Genomic DNA, 22,439 nt, shown 5'->3' with positions numbered 1-22,439 from the left:
CGGTAATGGTTGTGAAGGAGTAGAACAAGTTGTAGTCCTTGTCATCACACGAGTTGCCCAAACCCGCCCACATTTTTGTTGGCTCCTTCCACTTGAACCATAGTCATCTCAATCTTAGTGCCCTCTCAAATTTCTTCGTGTTAAGCACACCGAGGCCCCCATATTTTAGTGGTCTGCACACCGTGTTCCAGTTAACCTTGCACTTGGCACCGGTTGTCTTGTCCGTTCCCGCCCATAGGAAGGCCTTCTGGAGCTTGGTGATGTTCTGCAGGGTGGGCGGACATTGCGGAAGGAAGAACCTAACATCAAGTTTATACTCCCTAAGTGACTTAGAACTAATGTTGTATTCAATTTCCGTGAATTAGTTAAACACCAAGCTATACTATTAAGTCCTATCATATGATAGTTATGCCCAGCCAAGGCAAAGCAGCTAGCTATTCAGCTTGGTATGAGAATAGTAACTGCAAATTTGCAATCCCTTTGCGGATAGAACAATACTACAACATGATGATTGACATGATTATGACGAAATGACGCATGACTTTGTTCGAACAATATGTTGGTAAGAATATCACTGGCAAGAACTGGAAACGTCCATGAACCATGAGAATATCAGGACAGGCGAACTTCACAGTAGAAAGGCCTCACTAGGTGAGCATATAAAACGTTTTGACTTCCAGTCCAGAGGCCATGTTCTTCTGTTTAAGGGATATTAACTGCTTTGAACAATGTCTTTTGATTACTAAGAGAAATTGACACCCATAGAAGAATTTGACCCTTAATCAGCCACTATCTCCAAATTTACAGAACATTGTTGCTGACATCCAGGGTCATGTCAGAAACACTCTATGGTACCTTACGGGTTTTAAAAATCATCCTTTGTATTCCATTAGTTAAATTTCAAACAATTAAATCTGGTATGCTAAGAATTTCAAATACATAGATGCCAAATACATACCGATGCATCTATGGTTTAGATGGGACAACAACATCTTTTCAGTCCAAAATAAGCACAACATGTTCAGGGGGCATATGTTGTGGAGAATACAGAAAGTGACTTGTACACCTAACTGCAAATATTTATGAACTTCATTGTTCAGATTCAAGCTTTAATAATCAACAAGTTGAAGTAGTGTACATTGATGGTGCAGAAGCAATATGCATTAACAAAGGCTAAGTAGTAAGGTTATAGGTGTTTCTGACATGATCAATATAGGTGTTTGCAAAGCATTATACACCCGATTATGTAGGTGTTTGCAACAACTTATAGTCAAACACTAAAAATAAGCTCAAATTAAAATGTCCTCGCAATTATTATTATTTTTGGTTGCTTCTGGAAAATCTGCAAATCTCTCCATGCAGTTTTGAGGTCGCAACCAATGAGGTGCAGTATTCTTAACTCAATAACAATATGGGGGCAGTAAAACAAGAAATTACAAAAGCATAGAAGATGATGAGGTAAAACAATGGCCGAGTTCAATTGCAGGTAAAACAGTTTTCCTGCAATGTAGACGTCACCAACTGTTTCGAAACACCAAAACTAGTCCATAAACCTGAAATGATCTTCAGTTTAAGGCATACTCCCTCCATTCGCGAATAATTGTACATCTAGCTTTTGTCTTAAACCAAAGTTTTTAAAACTTTGACCATTTTTTTAGGGAAAAGTAAAAGCATTTATGACACTAAATTAGTATCACTAAATCCGTTTTGAAATGTACTTTGATAATATACCAATTTGATGTCATATATGTTACTACTATTGTCAAGAAAGTTGATCAAAATTTTAAAACTTTGACTTAGAACAAAAGCTAGATGTACACTTATTCGCGGACGGATGGAGTATTAACTGCCGTGGAGAATGTCTTTTGGCTACTAAGAGAAATCGATGCCCATAGAAGAATATTTACCTAAATACTCACTCAATGTCTCCAAATTTACAAAATATCGCTCCTTAACATTCAGGGTCATGTCAGGAACAATCTATTACTCCTTTTTACGAGCCATACTAAATTTAAAGTAAGTGCAGCATGTTTAGGAGGATAACGTTGTGGAGAACACAGAAAATGACTTGTACACCTAACTGCAAGCGTCTACTCCCTCTATCTCAGTTTACAAGTCTTGCACGTGTACCTAGGTCATTAATTTAACCAACTTAATAAGAGGCATACATTACAAAAAATATATCATTAGAAAGTTTAGATATTCTATTTTCTAATGATATAATTTTTGTGTTAAACAATTTATTTTATATAAGTTAAATTGACGACCTACATATACGCGCAAGCCTTGTAAACTGAGATGGAGGGAGTATGAACTTTGATTGTTCAGCTTCAAACTTTGCTAATCAACAAGCTGAAGCAATGTAAACTAATGGTCCATTATTCGTGCATTTAAGGGGGTGCAGAAGCGAAGCATTGCACCATACATTAACAAAGAAAGGTAAATTATTATAAACCATATTATATAGGTGTTTGCAAGAACTTATAGTCAAAGCTCGAACTAACAAGTCCTAAAAAAAATCAGTTGCTTCCGGAAAATCTGCAATATTCTCCATGCAGTTTTGAAGTGGCAACCAAATAGATACAGTAAATTGAACCTAGTAACAGTATGGAAACAGTAAAACAAGAGATTTCCGTAACATATATAGAAAATGATGAGGTAACAAATGGTCAAGTTTGAACCTACAATGTAGACGCCATCAATTGTTACGGAACATGAAAACAAGACCGTAACTTCGTACTCCCTCCGATCCATATTACTTGTTGCTGGTTTAGTACAAAGTTAGTAAGCATATTGGGCTTACCTAAGGAAGCATATATTCGAGCGGAAGGAGTACATAACTTTGTAATAAGCACACACAATCGATCACCTAAGGAAGCAACTTCAGAGCTTCTAAGAACTCACCGTTAAGAGCTTCTAAGAACACAATCGATCGAAGTTTCAGGTGAAACGAACAAGTAACTCTTCCTATCCTCCACATTTCATAGAAAAATAAACATTAGCCTAGACTCAATAGAAAAAAATCCTATGATATGAATCAAAGGGCATCTCTTTTTCTATTCCTATGCATAGAATTTGAGATGCATGTCATCTCATTTCCTATGACTTTTCTATGATTTTCCCTGAGTTTCTGCGATCCTCACGGCTGCGTGAGTTCTTAGGCGGCCAATCAAGAAGCCCGCCACCGGCGAGGTCTGCGGTTTAGGGCTTTGCCATGGCGGGGAGTCGGCGGCCGGCTCTCGCCAAATGGGAATGGAACTTCGATGGGAAAAAAGTTGGCTAGAGAACATGGGCCTCGAAATGTACTGGGCTTACCTGGCCGTTGATAGGCTGTACCTGCCGCGGAAAAAAGAAGTTAGGCTGTACGTGCACAGACCGGACACCGTCATTTTCCGCCAACTGGTCCAGAGTTTTTTCCAAAAGAAAAATAAGAACATTCTGGGTCGGAGACCCGTGGTATCCCCCTCCGCCTCCGCCCCGGCCAATCTCCCAACCGACACGCGAAGCCGAGCCAGCAGCCCCGCCAAACCCTCCCTCCGGCGACCCCGGCGATCTACTCCCCCGGAGACGGCCGCCGCGTCTCCAGCTGCCGCGCTCTCTTCCCACCGTACGCCCCCACCCCCCTCCCCCGTCCCCTCTACTCCTGGCCCAGGCGTCTCGTGCCGGCCTCTGATCTAGCTCGTCCAGATCCGCCCGGTAGATCTGGCGGGATCTCGTCCCCTCCGGAGTCCGGGGTTCGATCTACCGGTTGCTCCTAGGACGATTTGCTGCTTGGCTGGCGACGAAGCCGAGTGGGTGGATCGGGCCGCGTGACAGACAGCTTCGCGCCCAATTGCGGGGGATCACGACGTTTCTTATCCCAATCGTAGTGGTTTAATCGCGTGTTCTGGTTTAGCAGTTTGCTGGCAGTGACTCGAATCGTGCTCGAGGGGAAATTGTGCCTGCTGTTGAGCTTGGTTGGGCGGGCAAGCTAGCTAGTCCTCGGGCTACTATGTGGGCTGTTTGATTGAGTGATAGGAGGTGGATGGGTGTATTTGTATTGTTGTTGTGATGTAGATTTATGCAGGACAATTGTAATGAGTTTTCATTTTGAAAACAGACCAGCACGTGGAGTTGTGTGTTGAACAGATTGGCAGTCTGTCAGTTGTGCATTTATGCATGGGGACTGTGGATCATTTGCATAGTTCATCATATGACAGGTCCATGTGATCGCCCGTATCTAATGCTTTGGGTACTTAGAGCAGGAGGGGGTTTATGCATGGTTTTTTTTTCTCTGTATGGCTCTTAAGTGATGTTGCGCCTTCACTTTTTAAATTCAAGTTAGTAATGAAGATGTGTTGTACGTGAACTGGGTAATTTAGCGTGGTAATGTTCCAGCTGCACCTTCTAAATTTACATGTAACTAATGAAATATGTGTTGTGAACTAAGTAATTTAGCATGCGTTTGATTTTCTTAGGGATACACAAATGGATTGTACTTGTCAGTTCTGTTAGTTATATGAATATGTCTAGCATTCTGATGCAAACTTTGTAGAATTTAAATCATACGGTATTTTAATTTCTTGTATATGCCATTTTTAGTTGCCATTAAATATTTGTTAGTCAAGTTAGAAGCACCTTGCTAGTGATTCCTTTTGTGAATTTGAATGATGAACAAGTTGTTCCATTAGGATTGCTACTGTCAAATGACATGGATTACTTGATTGTTGGCCACACTTTGTTTATTAATTGACTAGAAATTTTGATATGTGCTGTGCTTAATGTATATCGAATCAAAAGCTGAAGCTGGACTATGACTGAAGCACTCATTTGCTGCTTTTTTGCAGGTGCCTTTATTGGCTATCAACTGTATAGTTTGTAGTGGTTTCTGGGGTTCTTCGCAAAATGGTGAAGCTGACAATGATAGCACGTGTCACCGATGGCCTTCCGCTGGCAGAAGGGCTGGATGACGGGCGGGATCAGAAGGATTCTGATTTCTACAAGCAGCAAGCTAAACTTCTTTTCAAGAACTTGTCAAAGGGGCAACATGAAGCCTCACGGATGTCAATTGAGACCGGATCATACTTTTTCCAGTATCCTTTGTTAATTGTAGTCTATTTTCTGTCCGAGGAAGATGCTTGATCCTAGGTATTATATTTAGACATGCAATGACATTATTATATATATATATTCAGATTCGTAGATACTCTGCATGCTTTCGCTAGCCAGAATCTGTATTGTTTTGTTGACAATATTTGTTGACCAATCATGGACTACATTTAAACAAGCAGTGACACCGATACGATACCCAGCGACACCTATATGATACCCGGTCTTGATATTTGTGTGCAAGGTCATCTACCTTTGCTAAGTTTTTTTTATTAGAGGCTTCTATGATATTGTACATATATTTTTAGCATGTGTTGATTTTTTTACATTTGTTGCGGTATGTTCTTGTTCCACCTTAATCAGATATGCAGTTACATCATTGAAGGCCGAGTATGCTATCTAACAATGTGCGACCGTTCTTATCCAAAGAAACTTGCATTCCAGTACTTGGAAGATCTGAAAAATGAATTTGAGAGGGTCAATGGGAGTCAAATTGAAACTGCTGCAAGGCCTTACGCTTTCATTAAGTTTGGTATGATTTTTAAATCTCTACTTCAGTTGCAAGCATCATTTTCATTCACCCTCTCAAAGTTCTCACTCACCCTCTCACTCTCAAGTTCTGCTGGTTGATAACCTATGTTTCTTTCTATTTAGATACATACATACAGAAGACTAAGAAACTGTATTTGGATACCAGAACCCAGAGGAACATTGCGAAATTGAACGATGAGCTCTATGAGGTGCATCAAATCATGACTCGCAATGTTCAAGAAGTTCTCGGTGTCGGTGAGAAGCTAGATCGTAAGTCTGAAAATCTCTCTTGCTTTTACTGCTTCATTTAATGTTCCTGGCATGAGAAACGGGTAGATGTTTATATCATTGATTACTTACATCAAAGTTATCATCGAGGAGTTATCCTTCCAATAGGTCTTAATTTACTACTTAAGTTAAAAAAGCTTCATACTATATCATTATTTCCTTAGCTTTACTTCTGGTGCACAATGTATTTTTTTTGCGTTTTCAAGATGCTTCCCATATCTCCCTTTTCACCTCATTCCAGTGCATTGGAAGGTTTGAAATTGGCAAGTAACTGTTTACTATTCCGTGTTTCTATTTTTGCAGAGGTTAGTGAAATGTCAAGTAGGTTGACATCTGACACGAGAATCTATGCTGATAAGGCAAAGGATCTCAATCGCCAGGTAATCTATGTGCTGAATGCATATGCTGTTTTGATATATACATTTGTTAGTTCTAATGAATTTGAGCATTTTCTCCATCGTAGTCAGGAATACCATTTTTGTTTTGTTTTTGGTTGAATACCTTGACATAATGATCAATTTCATTAGCTTGAGTTTTGCCCTTGAAGCATCAAAGAAATGTACTCCCTCCGTCTCAAAATAAGTGTCTCAACCTTAGTACAACTTTGTACTAAAGTTAGTACAAAGTTAAGAAGATTATTTTGGGACAGAGGGAGTATGTTCCATGGATGAAAAATACTCTCTAATTTTTGTTTGACTAAAGTTTATATGCTTCCAACACACCTGTTGTTATTAGGCTGATAGTTCACAAGTATACCCTGTGGTTAGCAAAATGGAGTTTCTAGTTACTACCCAGGTAAATCTGATAAATTTTTAGAAGGCAAGCATTTGCAATTGCAGTGTCTGTCAAGACTTTGTGTCCTTGATGGAAGTCTTATGATTACTCCCTCCGTTTCGAATTACAGTACAAGATGTTCTAACTTTTCCTGAATCAGATGTATATAGACGTGTTTGTTCACTCATTTCAGTATGTATGTAGTCTATATTGAAATATCCAAAATGTCTTATAATTGGGAACGGAGGTGATACTTTATTAGCTTCATTATCCACATTTCTATATAGTCCCCAATTTGCATCACGATCTGCGTATTTCTGAAAAAGTTCCATCATGTATTATGTTTAGTGTTTTGACTTCTATGTTAATTGTGCTGCTTCTTGGTTTCAGGCCTTCATTCGGAAGTATGCTCCGGTTGCCATTGTGATTGGGGTTGTAATAATACTGTTCTGGGCCAAGAACAAGATATGGTGATTCTACTAAACAAGGAAGCCGGCCTGTTATAACACTGGAGAAAGAAATTCTGGATCAAGTGATGCTTCGATGACTTGTATCCCGTATCTGCCCGTTCAAGCGAGTAGTTTGAAGCCACCTTTACACCTCGTTACAAGCAGTTATTCAAGTGAATGAATTCGTTGGTTGTAGTATAGACCATATGGCGGACTTGATTTTGTGAACCCTGGGAACCGTGCATACAAGAGCTCTGTAGAGTCGAGTTTTCGATATCGGGATCGATTTATATTTTGTTGTGTCAACTCATGTAAGAATTCAGGCTGATGAAACTATACAGTACTCCATCGCTCCCGCCCTTGACTGCATAATGTGCCATGTTCGACAGCATTCTTCCTTGTGTGCGACGATGAAAGTTGGACAGCATAATATGCCATGGTACACTCTAGCATCGGTCTTGTCTTATCTCAGCATGATCTTCTCTATACCATTGGGTATGTGGAGATTATTGAGCCTGCGACGGCAGCGGCAAGGAATGCTACAGTCATTGGTGAGCGTTGCGTCTGATATTCTTTCCTTGCAATCGCGGGCAACTCATCTAAAAGGAATGCGGGCATCTCGGCCAGCTCCTTTCAGCGCACCCAAGTGAATGACATAACAGGGTTTCGTGACGGTAGCATATATGTTTGACACGACAGGAGCTGAAGATTTCGGCACATGTATGCGTGCAGTCACCGAAGGCATGATTATTACTACTAGTGTACTGTATTACAGAGTGAGTCCCTGCCAGGTGCTGACTTCCGATTCATTTCAGTCACTGTATGCGACGCGAATGACATGACAAGCCTTTTTCTGATTGATGTCCCATGGAACATTCGCCCCGCCCGTATGTTGCAGAGGCTAGCTACTAGGCTACTAGCTAGCTTCCGACGCGAAAAAAAGATGAAGAAAGGGGAATGAAATCAGTAGCTGTGTAGGCTCGCAGCCTGCCGATCCGGTCGGTCTTCAGAGCAGGACTTCACATCACCCTGCCGCGACTCCCTCTCTGCGGACGACGAATCAAGAGGAGAGGACGATGTCAGATACTGTTTACGCTTCGATCAATCGGTTGATCACGACGAGGGCTTAATCGAGGAAGACGGCCAGGCCTACCTAGGAGGTGGGATCGGATTCGGCGGGGAGCTGCTGCTGCTGCGGCGGCGGCGGGTCCTGGTGGTCCTGGAGGAGCGCGCGGGTGTCGTGGATCCGGGAGCGGGTGGCGGCCACCACCCGCTTGAGCCGGCGCCGCTTGCCGTAGTTCTCCTCCAGGCGGCGCTGCAGCTCGGCGGCGCGCGCCCGCGCCCGCTCCAGCTCCGCCAGCGCCTCGGCCAGCCGCGCCCGCGCCGCCGCCAGCCGCGCGTCCGCCGCGGCCTCCCTCCGCCGCAGCTCCGCCGCCAGCGCCCACGGCGGCCGGCTCGCGTGCCCGGGGCGCCGCCCCTCGCACATCCTCCTACCCTCCGCGTCGGTCGCCTCGCGGGGAAGGAGAAGAAGGCCAAGTGGGGGCAAAGAAGTGGGCTTTGGTTGGGGTGGGTGCGGGGAAGGGAAGGGAAGGGCGGACGCTCCCCCTTTTCACTTGCGGGCTTGGCGTGCCTTGCCTGACAGCGACGACGCACGGACACGAAATCCGTCCCCATTATCGACGCGATTCTTTCCGTTTCCTGCAAACTCCCCATGGAATTGGCAGTACGACTGATTATTGGCGATCGGCGGACGGTGAAGCATCGATCATCATGTCCTCTTCCTGTTGCCTGCAATTATTGGGCATTATTTCTTCCACCGTACCTTCCAAACAAACAATGGCGAGACTCGAGATTGGGCAGCTAACTAGTACTCCATCCGATTCAAAATAGATGACCCAACTTTATACTAACTTTATACTAAAGTTAGTATAAAGTCGAGTCATCTATTTTGAAACGGAGTGAGTAATACGTACTACGAATGGAAAAGTCTTTTTTTTAAGACAAGTAGACAAAGTAGCTGTTGAAACTAAAAATTGCAATCAAATCTTTCAGATACGCCTTCTCCACGGTAATAACTTTTTGAAAGATGAAATTTTGCCAAGGGTTCAACTAAGATAATGCAGTCAGACCGGAGCGGCGACGCCACCGCTCGTACATTGGCATGAACTTGACTATCAATAGAGATTTCAATGAGCTCCTTCGCTTGCCCATCTAAAGAGATGGAAAGTATTGAGCAATGAATGCACTTGGGCTGGTGATGACCCCCCCTGGAAGTGTAGACTCTCGAATCACAATCTTCGTCGTACTTCCAAAGAAAGATTCCAGTTCTAAAGAAAAAACCATACCAGCAAAAGCACGGAGGTGCACTAACAAGAAGTCAACAAATCCAAAAGATCGGTTCTACGAGGGCAAGAACTCTAAATCTTTCACAATTATTGATGAGATTCCTTCCATTTATTGCAAAGTCCAGATGAAATTCGTACGAATGATTATTGGTGATCGGTGAATGGTGAAGCATCGACCATCTCATCCTCTTGTTGCCTGCAATTATTGGGTATAATCTCTTCCACCACACATTCCAAACACGACGAGACTCTAGATCAGGCAACTAACCACTAATGGAACTAGTTTTTTTTCTTTTGAGAAAACCCCGCAACTTTGTTCAAATGCAACAACCATTAAAGGTTCAATGCTTATGATCAAAGACCCAAAAACGTAGACAAAGTAACCGGTAAAACTATAAATTACAATGAAATCTCTCAGATACGTCTTCTCCATGGTAATAATTTTTAAGAGGAGAAATTCTACCAACGCTTCAACAAATACACTTAGATTAGACAGGAGTGGCGAAGCCACCAATCCTACATTTGCACGAAATTGATTACTAATAGAGATTTCAGAGAGCCCCTTGAGTAGCCCATATAAAAAATGGAAAGTTTTAATCGATGAATGGACTTGGGACGATGATGATCCCCTGGAAGTGTAGATGTTGAAGCATAAGATCTTCACCTTAGTGCTAAAGAAAGATTCCAACTCTAAAAAAAACCCTAACAACCAAAGCAGTGAGACGCACTAACGAAAAGGGAACATATCCTGAAGATCGGTTCTGCGTGGACAAGAACTCTAAATCCTTTTTCAATTTCTTGCAATGTCCAGATGAAATTCGTATGAATGATTATTGGAGATCCGTGAAAGGTGAAGCATCAATCATCTTGTCCTCTTCTTGTCGCCTGCAATTATTGGGTATAATTTCTTGCACTACACCTTCCAGACACGGCAAGACTCAAGATCAGGAAACTACCACTAATGGAACTAGTCCTTTTCTTTTCTTTCGAGAAACCCCAGTAACTTTGTTTAACTAAAACAATCATTAAAGGTACAAAGCTTATGATCAAAGATCCAAAAAGTAGACAAAGTAACTACTAAAACTAAAAAATACAATGAATTTCTTACATACATCTTCTCCATGGTAATAATTTATTAAAGAAGAAATTGTACCAACACTTCAGAAAAGACATTGAAATTTGGTCGGAGTGACAACACCAGCACTCATACATCTGCACATAAACTTGATTAACGATAGAAATTTCAAAGTGCCCCTTGAGTTGCCCATCTAAAATGATGGGAAGTCTTGAACGATGAATGGGCTTGGGCCGGTGATGACCCCCTCGAAGTGCAGGCTATCGAACCACAAGATCCTTACCCAAGGAAAGATTCCAACTCTACAAGAACACAATACTAGCAAAAGCACCGAGACACACTAACAAAAAATCAACCGATCCCAAAAAATCGGTTCTGCAAGAACAAGAACTTAAAATCCTTCCCAATTATTGGTGGGATTCTTTGCATTTCTTGCAAAGTGCAGATTATTCATGCATATGATTATTCATGATCGTTGAATGGTGAAGCATCGATCTTACCGTCCTTTGTTGCCTGCAATTATTGCATATAATCTCTTCCACCACACCTTCCAAACAATGTCAAGATTTTAGATGAGGCAAGTAACCACTAATGAAACTAGTATTTTTTTCTTTTGAGAAAACCATGCAACTTTATTCAAATGTGACAAACATTACTTGTGTAGTGCTTATGATCAAAGACCCCCAAAAGTAGACCAAGTAATTACTGAAAATAAAAATTACATCGAAATCTCTTAGATACGTCTTCTTCGTGGTAATAATTTTTTTTAAAAATAAATTCTATCCACGCTTCAACAATGACACTACAATTAGACTAGAGTGGCAACGACACCACCTATACAGTTGCACGAACTTGATTATTGATAGAAATTTTAACGAGCCCATGAGTTGACCATCTAAAATATGGAAAGTCTTGAGCGATAAATGGGCTTGGGCCGGTGATGATCCCCTGGAAGTGCAGACGGTTGTCCTACAAGATGTTCACCGTGGTGCCAAGGAAAAATTCTATCTCTAAAAAAAATCATACAAGCAAAAGCACCAAGACACACTATAAGTGAACATATGCGAAGATCGTTTCTGCGAGGACAAGAACTCTAATCCTTCCCAATTATTGATGGGATACTTTGATTTCTTGCAAAGTCCAGATGAAATTCATAGGAATGATTATTTGTGACCAATGAATGGTGAAGAATCGATCATCCCGTCCTCTTCTTTTTGCCCGCAATTATTGGGTATAATCTCTTCCACCACACCTTCCAAACAATTACGAGACTCAAGACCAGGAAACTATAACCACTAATGGATCAAGTCCTTTTTTCTTTTAAGGAAACCTTTAAACTTTATTCATATGTGAAAACCATTAGATGTACAATGCTTACATCTCAAATACATTTTCTCCATGGTAATAATTTTTTTGAAAGAAGAAATTCTACCTACGCTTCAACAAAGACATTGCAATTATACCGGAGTGGTGACACCACCACTCATACATACCCATAGAGAATTTAGAGAGTCCGTTGAGTTTCCCATCTAACATTATAGAAAATCTTGAATGTTGAATGGAATTGGGTCGTCTTGGAAGTGAAGACCGTCGAATCACGAAATCATTCTGTAATGCCAAGGAAAGATTGCTTGTTTTTTGTTTCGCAAAAAAACCATACCTACAGAAGTCCAAACACGATGAGACTTTACGATGATTTTTTTGAACAACAAGATACCCTAGAAGCTTCAGCGGAGGACAAGAGGATCTATGAGAACCCCACAAGCCAGGGTGGCACGCCCAGGGGGTGGTGCGCCCCCTGACTTGTGGGCCCGTCGTAGCTTCGTTTACCCTAATTTCTGGCCTATAAATTCCCATATATTCTAAAACTCTCGGAGCGAGACCTGAAATAATTCTTCCTTCGCAGCAAGCCTCTGTTCCGAAGAGATCCCATATGGAGCCATGTCCCGGTACTCTGCCCGAGGAGGCTATCTTCATCAACCTTGCTACCTCCACGATGAGTGTAAGTAGTTCCTCCAGGACCTACAGGTCCATAGTAGTAGTTAGATGGCTTTCTCTCTCTCTCTCTATCGCTTGATCTTCAATACAATGATCTCCTCTGAGATCAGTCCGATGTAATCTTTTGGGGTGTGTTTGTTGGGATCCGATGAATTGTGATTACAATCAGATTATTCATTGAAACTATTTGAGTCTCTTGAGATCTATTTGCCGCGTAATTTTATAGCTTTGTATTTCTCTCCTATCTATCCATCTTGGCAAAGTTAGATTGATTTATGTTCAGCAAGAGATGTGCTTTGTAGTAGGTTTCAATCTTGCGGTGATCTTGCCCTGTGACAGAAGGGGCAAATGCACGTACTTGTACTGTTGCTATTAAGGATAAAACGAGGGGGTTCGATCACACTGATTGATATTACTTTGTCTACATTATGTTATCTTGCTTAATGCATTACTTTATTTATCATAAACTTAATAATTTGCATTAGCAATGCCATTAGTCGTTCTTCGGCCACGGGGAGGATACTGTCACATCACCGACGGACCTGGCCGGCCCAACTAGAATAGTTTTTTGTCCCGGGAAACTAAGCTGATAACATGTGTCAGATCAAGACCCCTCTCTCTCTCTCACACATGAAAGCGAAACAGCCCGTGGATGACAAAATTTCGTTTTACACGACAAAACAATTAGCATCTATGTCATGCATGCTGCAGCGTATCCTCTGTTCCGATGAAACCAAGGCAATGCGACACAGATCACATTTGGCGCCACACGGACGAATTCAACTCCCATAGCCATACCATTGCCGCCATTGGCCAGCTGCTGCCGCTGCCTCCGGTCAGGGACAAGACGGGCTCGAGTGCCAACGGTGATTACGACGTATACATACTACGTACTCCGTACCTGATTACTGAGCTCCGTCTCTATACATACATGCAAAGCCAGAGCTAGCAGCACAACACACGATCGACCTGCATCCATCCCATCATCACAGGACCCTTCCCCTTTAGCCACAAGCCAGTCATCTCTCTAGCTTTGCTGCTTACTCAGTCAGTAATGGCGTCCAAGCAGATGCTCGTCGCCGTGTTCGCTGCGGCCGCCCTCGCCGTGGCCTTCCTCCCGGGGCTCGCCGTCGCCACGGAGCACATGGTCGGTGACGACAAGGGCTGGACCCTCAATTTCAACTACTCGGCCTGGGCTGAGACCAAGCAGTTCGTCGCCGGCGACACGCTAGGTACATACCTCCATTAATCCTTTCGGGCCACGCGTACGCTTGATCGCTCCATTTTCTTTGGGACGCGAAACTAATTTCATGCGAATTATATCGATCGCAGTGTTCAAGTACAACAGCCCCGCCCACAACGTGGTGGAGGTGGGCGGGCCGGACTTCCTCAAGTGCAGCCAGCCGGCCAACGCCGTCGTCTTGACCACCGGCGAGGACCGGGTCACGCTCGACAAGGCCGGACGCAAGTGGTTCTTCTGCGGCGTCGGGCAGCACTGCGAGAACGGCATGAAGCTCAAGATCACCATCCTCGAGACCGCCCCGCCGACTCCCCAGCCAGCCCCGCCCCCGACCAACCCTGCTGGCAAGCTGCAGGCGCGCTTCGGTGAGGCAGCGGCCGCGGTCACTGCGGTCGCCATGGCCGTGCTCGTGCTCTAGGCCACCACAGTCCCACTCCATCCTCTTTACACATAGCTAGCTCAGCGATCGAGAGTGTTGCGTTGTGGGTTGGTTTTTGCGCGCGGTCGATCGTGCTGTTATTTTTTATGTTACAACCTTGTGCATTTGTGCCCCTCAAATTTTATTCAATCAAAGATATGTTCCATTTTTCTAGTAAAATATTAGTTTCGTTTGGCCGGCGGGAGGCAGAGAATCCTAAACTTCTTTTGAGGGGAGGCGCGTGATATGCATTTAGTATTTTATATGTACATATATGTTTCCTTGATCAAAGTTACAAACATATAACTTTAAAAAAGGCTTATTGCAAATAGAGTGGCATGTGTCCGCCAATTGTCCTACCCAAAAAGAACTGGCCTAAAATTACACAAATTGGAGGAATGCATCTTTCACCCTCATTGAATCCTTCCAGAAATGGCAATCATTAGGTTTTACTCTAACTAAAGTGAGAGATTTCTGGGTTTATACAAATAAAAGTGATTGTAAAATCCCATTCCGAGGAGGCACCGCTCTTCGTTGTGTTCTTCCACTCTCACTGCTCATTGCCTCTCCTTGTACCAATATTCTGTGCCTCGGGTACTGGTGAGTCCTAGGATCCCGTGCTCCACATACACAAGCTACGAGTCTACTCCGCAGCCCTTAGCTCGAGGGATTACCCACAAATCACGATCGAATGACAAGCAAATTACATTGTATAATTGTGTACTTGGAGATGGATGCTTGCTAGTCTTATAGTGTCGCTGATCGCGATAGAATATTGATCACAAGTAAATTATCTAAAGGAGATGGTGGCTATGGTGATGGACATGGCTATGGATATGGATATGGGAAGAGAGGTTGATGAAGCTTGTGTGGCATCTGGTGAAGGCGAATGAAGGTTGGTGCCTTTCAGGGGACTTCCTTCTCCTTTATACAGTGCAGACAATTGAATAGGGTCCCGAGGCTCTCTGTTGAGAATTAGGTTTGAGCCCTTTGATGGAAGTTGTTCAAATGGCTTCACGGCAATGGCGGAGCCAGGGGTATTCCATGGAATACCAAGGATTTTGGGGCCAAAAAAATTATATATACATATATAGACTGAAATAGCCAAAACCCACTCGACACATGTCCAGGTCCAGCCCACGCAACAACTCAAGGCCTCAAACTGGCCGACTCCAGTCCAGTACGCATCATCTATTCTCCTCTTCTCCCCACGACCTAGCTGCCTGCAGGCTGCAGCCGGCCGAGGCGGCGGTGGATGGCACCCGCAGGAAAGTGGTGGCGGCGGCGCGGCAAGCAAGCAAGTCCGCGAACTGCCACTCCGGGTCCGGCCCTCTGGTCTCCGCCGGTCCCAGGTCACTGCCCTCCGCAGCTCTGCTCTCGGCGCCCGCCATTGCAAAAGCTCCACGAGATCCATCCGCCCAGTTAGGCTTCGTTCGGAATGGATGTATAGAAAACAAATGAATAAAAAGCTTTGTAGGAATCGGGTTGAAGTAACAGTTGGAACGTATGAAACTAGAGACAACGAAACTAAAAATATCTGGAGCGTTCGGTACAAAGGAAATGAAAACAAGGACGTGGATCCCTCCACATCCTAAATTATTGCCATGCAAGACTGAAGCCTCTCATGGTGTGGGTCTCAACTTGCTTTTCGTCAGCCTCACCTCAGGACTCCGTGCAGAAAAAGAGCTCGCACTGGATGTTTGGTTTCCCGTGAAACTGCAGGCTACATAAACTTTCCTATGGAATTCTAGTACTTCATCCCTGCAGACCGAACGCTGCATCAGGGGATCTTTCCTCTGTTTCTTTATTCCTGTACTTTTCCTCCATAAATCCTCCGAACAGAACGCAGCCTTAAATTTATTCTCTGATTTAGAACGGAATAGAAAGGTCAAGAATCAGCCATAGTAATAGTATAATTCTGGCATTATGTTGATGGTTCATGAATCCTTTCCATCTGCCAACTATTAAAATAAAAATCATGATCAAGTAATCATTTAGAAATTTTCAGACATATCAACTATGCAAACAACTTTAAGAGCAGGAGATTTTACTGTTATAAGAATATATTGTCCAGCAAGCTTACTGCATGCAATGCAGCTGTGTATTGTTCTATTTTCAAAAGAAAAAAAACCAAGAAATTATTTATTGGCAAGACCAAAACTCCAAAAGTGCTATTGAATGTGACCACTTGGAGCTTTGCTGGATAGTTCATTGTCAGGCTTTGTACGTGTGTGCATCAGCTACTGATTGCAACTTTGATGAAATTCTAGAATGTATCTGATTTTTTTTCTTATGTTCTTGTAATGTAAGAATTTGCATCATTTCGGACATTTGTGTTTGTTTTCTATTGCATTGAAAAAAAATCTGGCTCCGCCACTTTCTATTGCATTTACAAAAAAAAAAATCGGACATCACTACCAGTTTCTATTGAATTACAAAAACAAATTTGCAATGAATACCCAGGAGCAAATTCCTGGCTCCGCCACTGCTTCACGGAGGCAGCGTCACGTAGTATGATTGTCGGTACGAGCGCCATGGGTCGCCTTCTCTTCTGTTTCCTATGTGGCGTGCCAAATTCTACGGAAATTATCCTTCCTTCGGTGCATCCATACATGACTTGATTTTCACCTAAAATCTTCCATATCTACAAGGACTAGATTAAAGGAGATTTGCACATCTTTGCATTCATTAGTACGCGCAAGTTGAAGTCATAAACACATAAACTATGAAAATATCTGATTTAAACGAGTGTAAAAACTACTCATCATTCTCCCGTTCCCAACACGACGGATAAGACCTTGCTCCAAAACAGAAGTGCCTTCGCATATCACCATCCACACTTGAGATGGATGATTACCAATCTTTGTGTGTAGAAGATCACAATATGGAAGGTATGATGCATTCAATAGTCTAGCACTCAAAGAGTTTGGATCCTGATGTGTCCTCCATGACTATTTTTCTAGCATTGCGAGATTAAAAGTTGTGTATCTCAGAAACCCAATCCTCCCATATATTTGGGCATGGTCATAACCCTCAATAAACCCCCGCAGTTTTTCTCTCTCCATCCTTACTTCCCCAACAAAATTCATAGCGCACCACATCAATTTGTTGGCATAACCCTCAGGATAACAAGACGCATATCATGGAATATGTTGGTATTGCTTGGATAACAAAATCTATGAGTAGTTCCTTACCCACAACAAGGAATATATAGTTGAAAAAAATCTAGGCACCTTTTTCCAAAGAAAACGCTCAATTTTGATAAGTTGACCCGCTGCCCGAAGCATCACAATATGCCTGGATCATATCCTTTATAACGGTTGCACCTCCCTCATTTGCTCTGAACACGAGAAGGCTGTCACTAGCGAAGAGGAGGTGGTTTACAACATGAATGAGAGGGTGCAACAACTACCAGTCTTACATTCTCGTAAGTGGACCTTGCTTTCAGTAAACATGACAACCCCTCGGCTGCTAATAAAAATAGTTAAGGTGAAATAGGGTCTTCTTGTCTTATCCTTGTGATGGCCTGGATTATTCTAACTTCCTTTCATTAAAGTACACTAGAAAGACACTCCCGAAACACGCTTCATAATTTTTGTTATCCAACTCTGCACAAAACCCATCTTCTAGATAACAGACTCCAAATAATTCCACTTCACATGGGTATAAGTTTTCATTGTATCAACCTTGAAAGGGCAATGCAAATTTTTCTTACTTCTACATCTCATCATAAAATGCAAACACTCAGATGCTACTCTTACATTGTCAGTGATAAGTCTTCATGGGACAGACGCATGCTGATCAAGCAAGATTATCTTCTATCTTCGGCAAAATCCTACACAATCGATAAGTGTGTACTTTTGGTATGATCTTAAACATTGTGTTGCACAAGCTGCTTGTCCGGAATTGAAAAAATGGGGTTGGATTCGACATCTAAGGAATTAAAATGATGAACAGTTAAGACTACCTTAGCGACCTCATCACCACACACGCCCTAGTTCTTTTGAGGAAAAATGCGCAGGGACGCTGTCGGGGGCCTGGTGCCTTCATAGGGAACATCTTGAACAAAGCTTCCTTGCTACTCGAACTACTCTTGTTCTTCTTTCTCGATTGGAAAAATGTTTTTGTTAGGCGGATCTGCACTGCAGGAAAAAGCTTTAAAGCCGAGTGTGCAAACCACTCGGCGAAGGCTAAATTCACCTCGGCAAAAGCTACGCTGAATGTGCACTCGACCATGCGCACTTGGCATATACCCGATCAGAATACGAACATAAACTGAGAGCCTGTTTGGTAAACACTCGGGCAGGGGAATGGAAGTTTGCACATGGGTGTTTATGGATGGATTAGTCATGGGAAGTAGAATTTTACTCCATTCCCTTGTTGGGTATATGGTGGGAATTGACGTGGGATAAAACTCTGCCGACGAATTAACAGGATAACCCCTAGGAAGAAATCGGTGGGAATTGGCTTCCTCAACTCCCATTCCCCTTCCCATTTAAACTCCCATTCCCTCTAATCAAACAGTGGAGTTTTAATCTCCTCACCTCTCAACTCCTATTCCCCATCTCTAATTCCATCGAACCAAACACGCTGTGAGGGTCATTTGTCAAGGACTAGGCAACATTTTTTTTCCTGTAGTGCCGGTTAGTCTTTGCGATGTTGTTCTTCTGGCACGGGGAGGAAATTGGAGGATCTTCTTAACATGGACGACGAACATGGCCGGCTCAAATGCCCAACTACACGAATAACATGTGGCAAATCAAGAGCACGTCTTTTCTTTTACACTGGAGTACCAAAAAATTAGCATCTGTGACACTGATGCTGCGTATCCCTCTGTTCTTCCGGTGATACCAAGGCAATTCTACATTTGGCGCCACACGGACGCATTCAACTCCCGTAGCCACACCATTGCCGCCATTGGCCAGCTGCTGCCTCTGCCCCGGTCAAAGACAAGAAGACGCGTTCGAGTGGCAACGGTGATAACTACGTACTGTACGTGTACATACGTACTGTACTGCTCTGCCACTCCCTATATATACATGCAAGGCCAGAGCTAGAAGCACAACACACGATCGACCTGCATCCATCCCATCACAGGACCCTCCCCCTTTAGCCACAAGCCAGCCATCTCGCTAGCTTTGCTGCTTACTCAGTCAGTGATCGATGGCGTCCAAGCAGATGCTCGTCGCCGTGGTCGCCGCGGCCGCCCTCGCAGTGGCCTTCCTCCCGGGGCTCGCCGTCGCCACGGAGCACATGGTCGGCGACGACAAGGGCTGGACCCTCAACTTCAACTACACCGCCTGGGCCGAGACCAAGCAGTTCGTCCTCGGCGACACGCTAGGTAACCACACAACCATTAATCCAACCACGCGCCGCGCATGCATCTCGCCACGCTCTCTGTCTTGGTTTTCGTCGGAAATTAAACTGCTCGCCGCGCGCTCTCGTGTTACCTATATTGCAGTGTTCAAGTACAGCAGCGCCGCCCACAATGTGGTGGAGGTGGGCGGGCCGGACTTCCTCAAGTGCAACCAGCCGGCCAACGCCGTCGTCTTGGCCACCGGCGAGGACCGGGTCACGCTCGACAAGGCCGGACGCAAGTGGTTCTTCTGCGGCGTCGGCCAGCACTGCGAGAACGGCATGAAGCTCAAGATCACCATCCTCGAGACCGCCCCGCCGACTCCCCAGCCAGCCCCGCCCCCGACCAACCCTGCTGGCAAGCTGCAGGCGCGCTTCGGTGAGGCAGCCGCCGTGGTCACCGCGCTCGCCATGGCCGTGCTCGTGCTCTAGGGCCCACGGTGGCACAGTCCCATTTTATCCTCTTTACATATAGCCGAGCAATTTTTTTTATATGAGCGATCGAGAGAGTTGTTTCGTGTGTTGTGTGTGTGCTGTTATTCTTGATGGTAGTACATTGTTGTGAATTTGTGTTTGTGCCCCTCGAAATTTTCTTCAATCAAAGATTTGTTTCATTTGGTTATTAATGAAGTTAGTCAGTGATCTTAAGATATTGTCCGCCTTTGTATGCAATTGCCTTAGGATATGAAACGCCGGACGAGAAACGTTCGAACAAGAAGGATGTGCTATTCAGACAATGCCATATGGCATTAGCTGTTTCCTTATGGACAATCAAGATAGAGAATACTACTTGCTCTGGTTCTCTTATTCAACTATTGTGTCTATCGTGTAAAGAACACTATAATTAATATTCATAGTCATTCAATCAAATATGTGCATACAAAATATCTTGAAGACAATCAGAATAAAATATCAAGAAACAACCATATATCTATATTTTCGATAAAGGGTGAATTTTATTGACTCAAAATAAAGCATCAAGTGGATACAAGTACCATATGTATACACCCGGCCTCTGCATAGCTAACCATATATCTATATACTCAGGCATATTTCCACTTTTCAATTAAAATAAGCACAACTTCTCATCAAGAGTAGTTTCAGTGTCTATTTTCCACAAACCACAATGAGACAACATTTGACGAATTGGCATGAGACTGTGCTTAGAGTCAACAAAATCACCCTATCACGGGAACATTGGAGATACATGATAGATTTCACTCAAATAAGATGGGTACATTCAGTGTCGAGTGTAAGCGCTCAGCCATTGGAGATACATGATAGATTTCGCTCTAAATATGTATGGTAGCTTAAGATGCCACTCAGAAACAAGTTTTTATTATGTGAACTTGTGTCGTTGCATTTTTCTGACTTACGATAATCAAGATAAACGACGTTGGCATGACAATTTATCATCATTTCATAAATGTTTTACTACAGGGGTGGCCTGAGAGTTGTGCATGACATGCCTCCAATGTATGCAAGGGCTATGATATTTAGGCTGCCTCACAAAGAAATTATGCCCTAATTTGGGGTGGAGAGTGTGTAATAGGTTACAAAAATGGTTGATCTTTTTATGAGTGACTTAGCATGCTTTTCAGTTTGCTATAATGTATGTTGACACTCTTGACCGCCTGCATTTGGAAATCTTGTGTAAAATGAAAACTAATAAGTTTCCAATGTATAATATTGAAACCATACATTATATAGGCCAATAACGAGAAATAATAAGATGTTATCGCATTGGAAGTACATATATTTGATTTGTAGGAAAAAAATCATACATCAACTTCAACAGTGCAATCAAGTGATACTTACATGGTTTCAAGGAATGGTTTAGTCTAAAACGCCCAGTTGGGCCTGATCCTACCATCACGGGGTATGACATCGTTAGGAAAGTCACGCACGCTCCCATATATACAATTGTTGCGGTGATGATTTTGTTGTTGCGGTAATATGGAGTTACAGTCCATTTGCGTGGAGAGAAGTAACAACGACGATGAGGTGCAATTGTTGCGGTGATGACTTTGTTGTTGCTGTAATGTAGTAGGAGTCATTTGCGCAGAGAAAAGTAATGACGAACAGTTACAAACAACCTTGATGGCTCTTCTCCCTTCGTTGGTGTTGAGTCCTCTTGGATGTGTAGCCAAGGCAGACGGTGATGCACTGTTGTTCACATTATGCAATAGTTCTGGTCTGTTTTCTTTTCATCAATTAAACAAATATTATTATCATAATTAATGGATTGAGACATTTGGTCTCAGTTTTTTAAAGAAAAGGGAATGGCTAGGTGTAAGTCGGCTGGAAACTTAAATTGGGTTAGTCGTTTATTTCCAGCCGCCGGATGCAAAATGAACAGCCGGATCCTCTTTTCAGCCTCTCGGCCTTCTTTCAACCACCCAACGGCTTATTCCTCAACTGTCCCGACGGATCACCGGCCGGACCACCAGCCACTGCTGCCTGCGGTCGGCGGTGCTCCTGTGCCAGCCTCGCCGTCCCCCACCCTCCCCTCAACCGCCACCCACCACCGTGCTTCCGCTGCCCCCAACCATCCCTCTAGCCTCGGCAATGGTTAGGTTTTTTTCGACGAACTTGCACCACGCTCACACCCCTAAGATAGATGATGGAGTCTCCTGCCACCCTAAGATAGACCCAGAGGCTTCTCCGGCGAGCTCCTTCCTTTCCTCCGGCGAGCCCCTTCAATCTCTTTGGATGTTAATTCCTTCACTCGAAATTCGACTGACCCAAATTATAAATTCACGCAACTTACGTCTAGTTATTGTGTAAAGAAAAAACAGAGATGATAACCACGGAGATTATGCTCAACATGTAGTGCGGCTCCGGCCGATCGAGTAGGGAGCGGCGGTGTACGCCGGCA

At 43.5% G+C, this 22,439-nt stretch overlaps 4 protein-coding genes across 4 annotated transcripts; 3 read left to right on the top strand and 1 right to left on the bottom strand.

Annotated features, from left to right (window-relative positions):
- The first annotated feature begins 3,391 nt into the window (after nucleotides 1-3,391).
- On the top strand, nucleotides 3,392-7,485 carry LOC123105345 (25.3 kDa vesicle transport protein). The gene is made up of 6 exons (XM_044527404.1): nucleotides 3,392-3,607; nucleotides 4,827-5,072; nucleotides 5,460-5,620; nucleotides 5,743-5,889; nucleotides 6,211-6,287; nucleotides 7,072-7,485. The coding sequence occupies exons 2-6, from the start codon at nucleotides 4,885-4,887 to the stop codon at nucleotides 7,153-7,155; spliced, it is 657 nt and encodes a 218-aa protein (XP_044383339.1). The 5' UTR covers nucleotides 3,392-3,607; nucleotides 4,827-4,884; the 3' UTR covers nucleotides 7,156-7,485.
- Nucleotides 7,486-7,833: 348 nt separating this feature from the next.
- Nucleotides 7,834-8,786, bottom strand: LOC123105346 (uncharacterized). Its single transcript, XM_044527405.1, has 2 exons — nucleotides 8,284-8,786; nucleotides 7,834-8,176 (listed from the first exon to the last, which is right to left on the bottom strand). Exon 1 carries the CDS (start codon nucleotides 8,614-8,616, stop codon nucleotides 8,284-8,286), a length of 333 nt encoding a protein of 110 aa, XP_044383340.1. The 5' UTR covers nucleotides 8,617-8,786; the 3' UTR covers nucleotides 7,834-8,176.
- A 4,733-nt stretch (nucleotides 8,787-13,519) lies between these two features.
- Nucleotides 13,520-14,333, top strand: LOC123107964 (blue copper protein 1a-like). The gene is made up of 2 exons (XM_044529840.1): nucleotides 13,520-13,780; nucleotides 13,881-14,333. The coding sequence occupies exons 1-2, from the start codon at nucleotides 13,603-13,605 to the stop codon at nucleotides 14,204-14,206; spliced, it is 504 nt and encodes a 167-aa protein (XP_044385775.1). The 5' UTR covers nucleotides 13,520-13,602; the 3' UTR covers nucleotides 14,207-14,333.
- Nucleotides 14,334-19,288: 4,955 nt separating this feature from the next.
- LOC123107963 (blue copper protein 1a-like) lies at nucleotides 19,289-19,993 on the top strand. The gene is made up of 2 exons (XM_044529839.1): nucleotides 19,289-19,547; nucleotides 19,668-19,993. The coding sequence occupies exons 1-2, from the start codon at nucleotides 19,370-19,372 to the stop codon at nucleotides 19,991-19,993; spliced, it is 504 nt and encodes a 167-aa protein (XP_044385774.1). The 5' UTR covers nucleotides 19,289-19,369.
- Nucleotides 19,994-22,439: the final 2,446 nt, after the last annotated feature.

The sequence above is a fragment of the Triticum aestivum genome, chromosome 5A (genome assembly GCF_018294505.1).
Source record: "Triticum aestivum cultivar Chinese Spring chromosome 5A, IWGSC CS RefSeq v2.1, whole genome shotgun sequence".
Classification (NCBI taxonomy): domain Eukaryota; kingdom Viridiplantae; phylum Streptophyta; class Magnoliopsida; order Poales; family Poaceae; genus Triticum; species Triticum aestivum.
The sequence above is the reverse complement of the archived record's forward strand: the minus strand, read 5'-3'. Positions and strand labels throughout refer to the sequence as shown.

Excerpts from the sequence above, each read along its gene's own strand:
- LOC123105345 (XM_044527404.1), top strand. The coding sequence starts at position 4,885 with ATGGTGAAGCTGACAATGATAGCACGTGTCACCGATGGCCTTCCGCTG. Across the intron at positions 5,073-5,459 it reads ACCGGATCATACTTTTTCCA|TTACATCATTGAAGGCCGAG; the intron begins GTATCCTTTGTT and ends TCAGATATGCAG. Across the intron at positions 5,621-5,742 it reads TTACGCTTTCATTAAGTTTG|ATACATACATACAGAAGACT; the intron begins GTATGATTTTTA and ends CTTTCTATTTAG.
- LOC123107964 (XM_044529840.1), top strand. The coding sequence starts at position 13,603 with ATGGCGTCCAAGCAGATGCTCGTCGCCGTGTTCGCTGCGGCCGCCCTC. Across the intron at positions 13,781-13,880 it reads CGTCGCCGGCGACACGCTAG|TGTTCAAGTACAACAGCCCC; the intron begins GTACATACCTCC and ends TATCGATCGCAG.
- LOC123107963 (XM_044529839.1), top strand. The coding sequence starts at position 19,370 with ATGGCGTCCAAGCAGATGCTCGTCGCCGTGGTCGCCGCGGCCGCCCTC. Across the intron at positions 19,548-19,667 it reads CGTCCTCGGCGACACGCTAG|TGTTCAAGTACAGCAGCGCC; the intron begins GTAACCACACAA and ends CCTATATTGCAG.
- LOC123105346 (XM_044527405.1), bottom strand. The coding sequence starts at position 8,616 with ATGTGCGAGGGGCGGCGCCCCGGGCACGCGAGCCGGCCGCCGTGGGCG.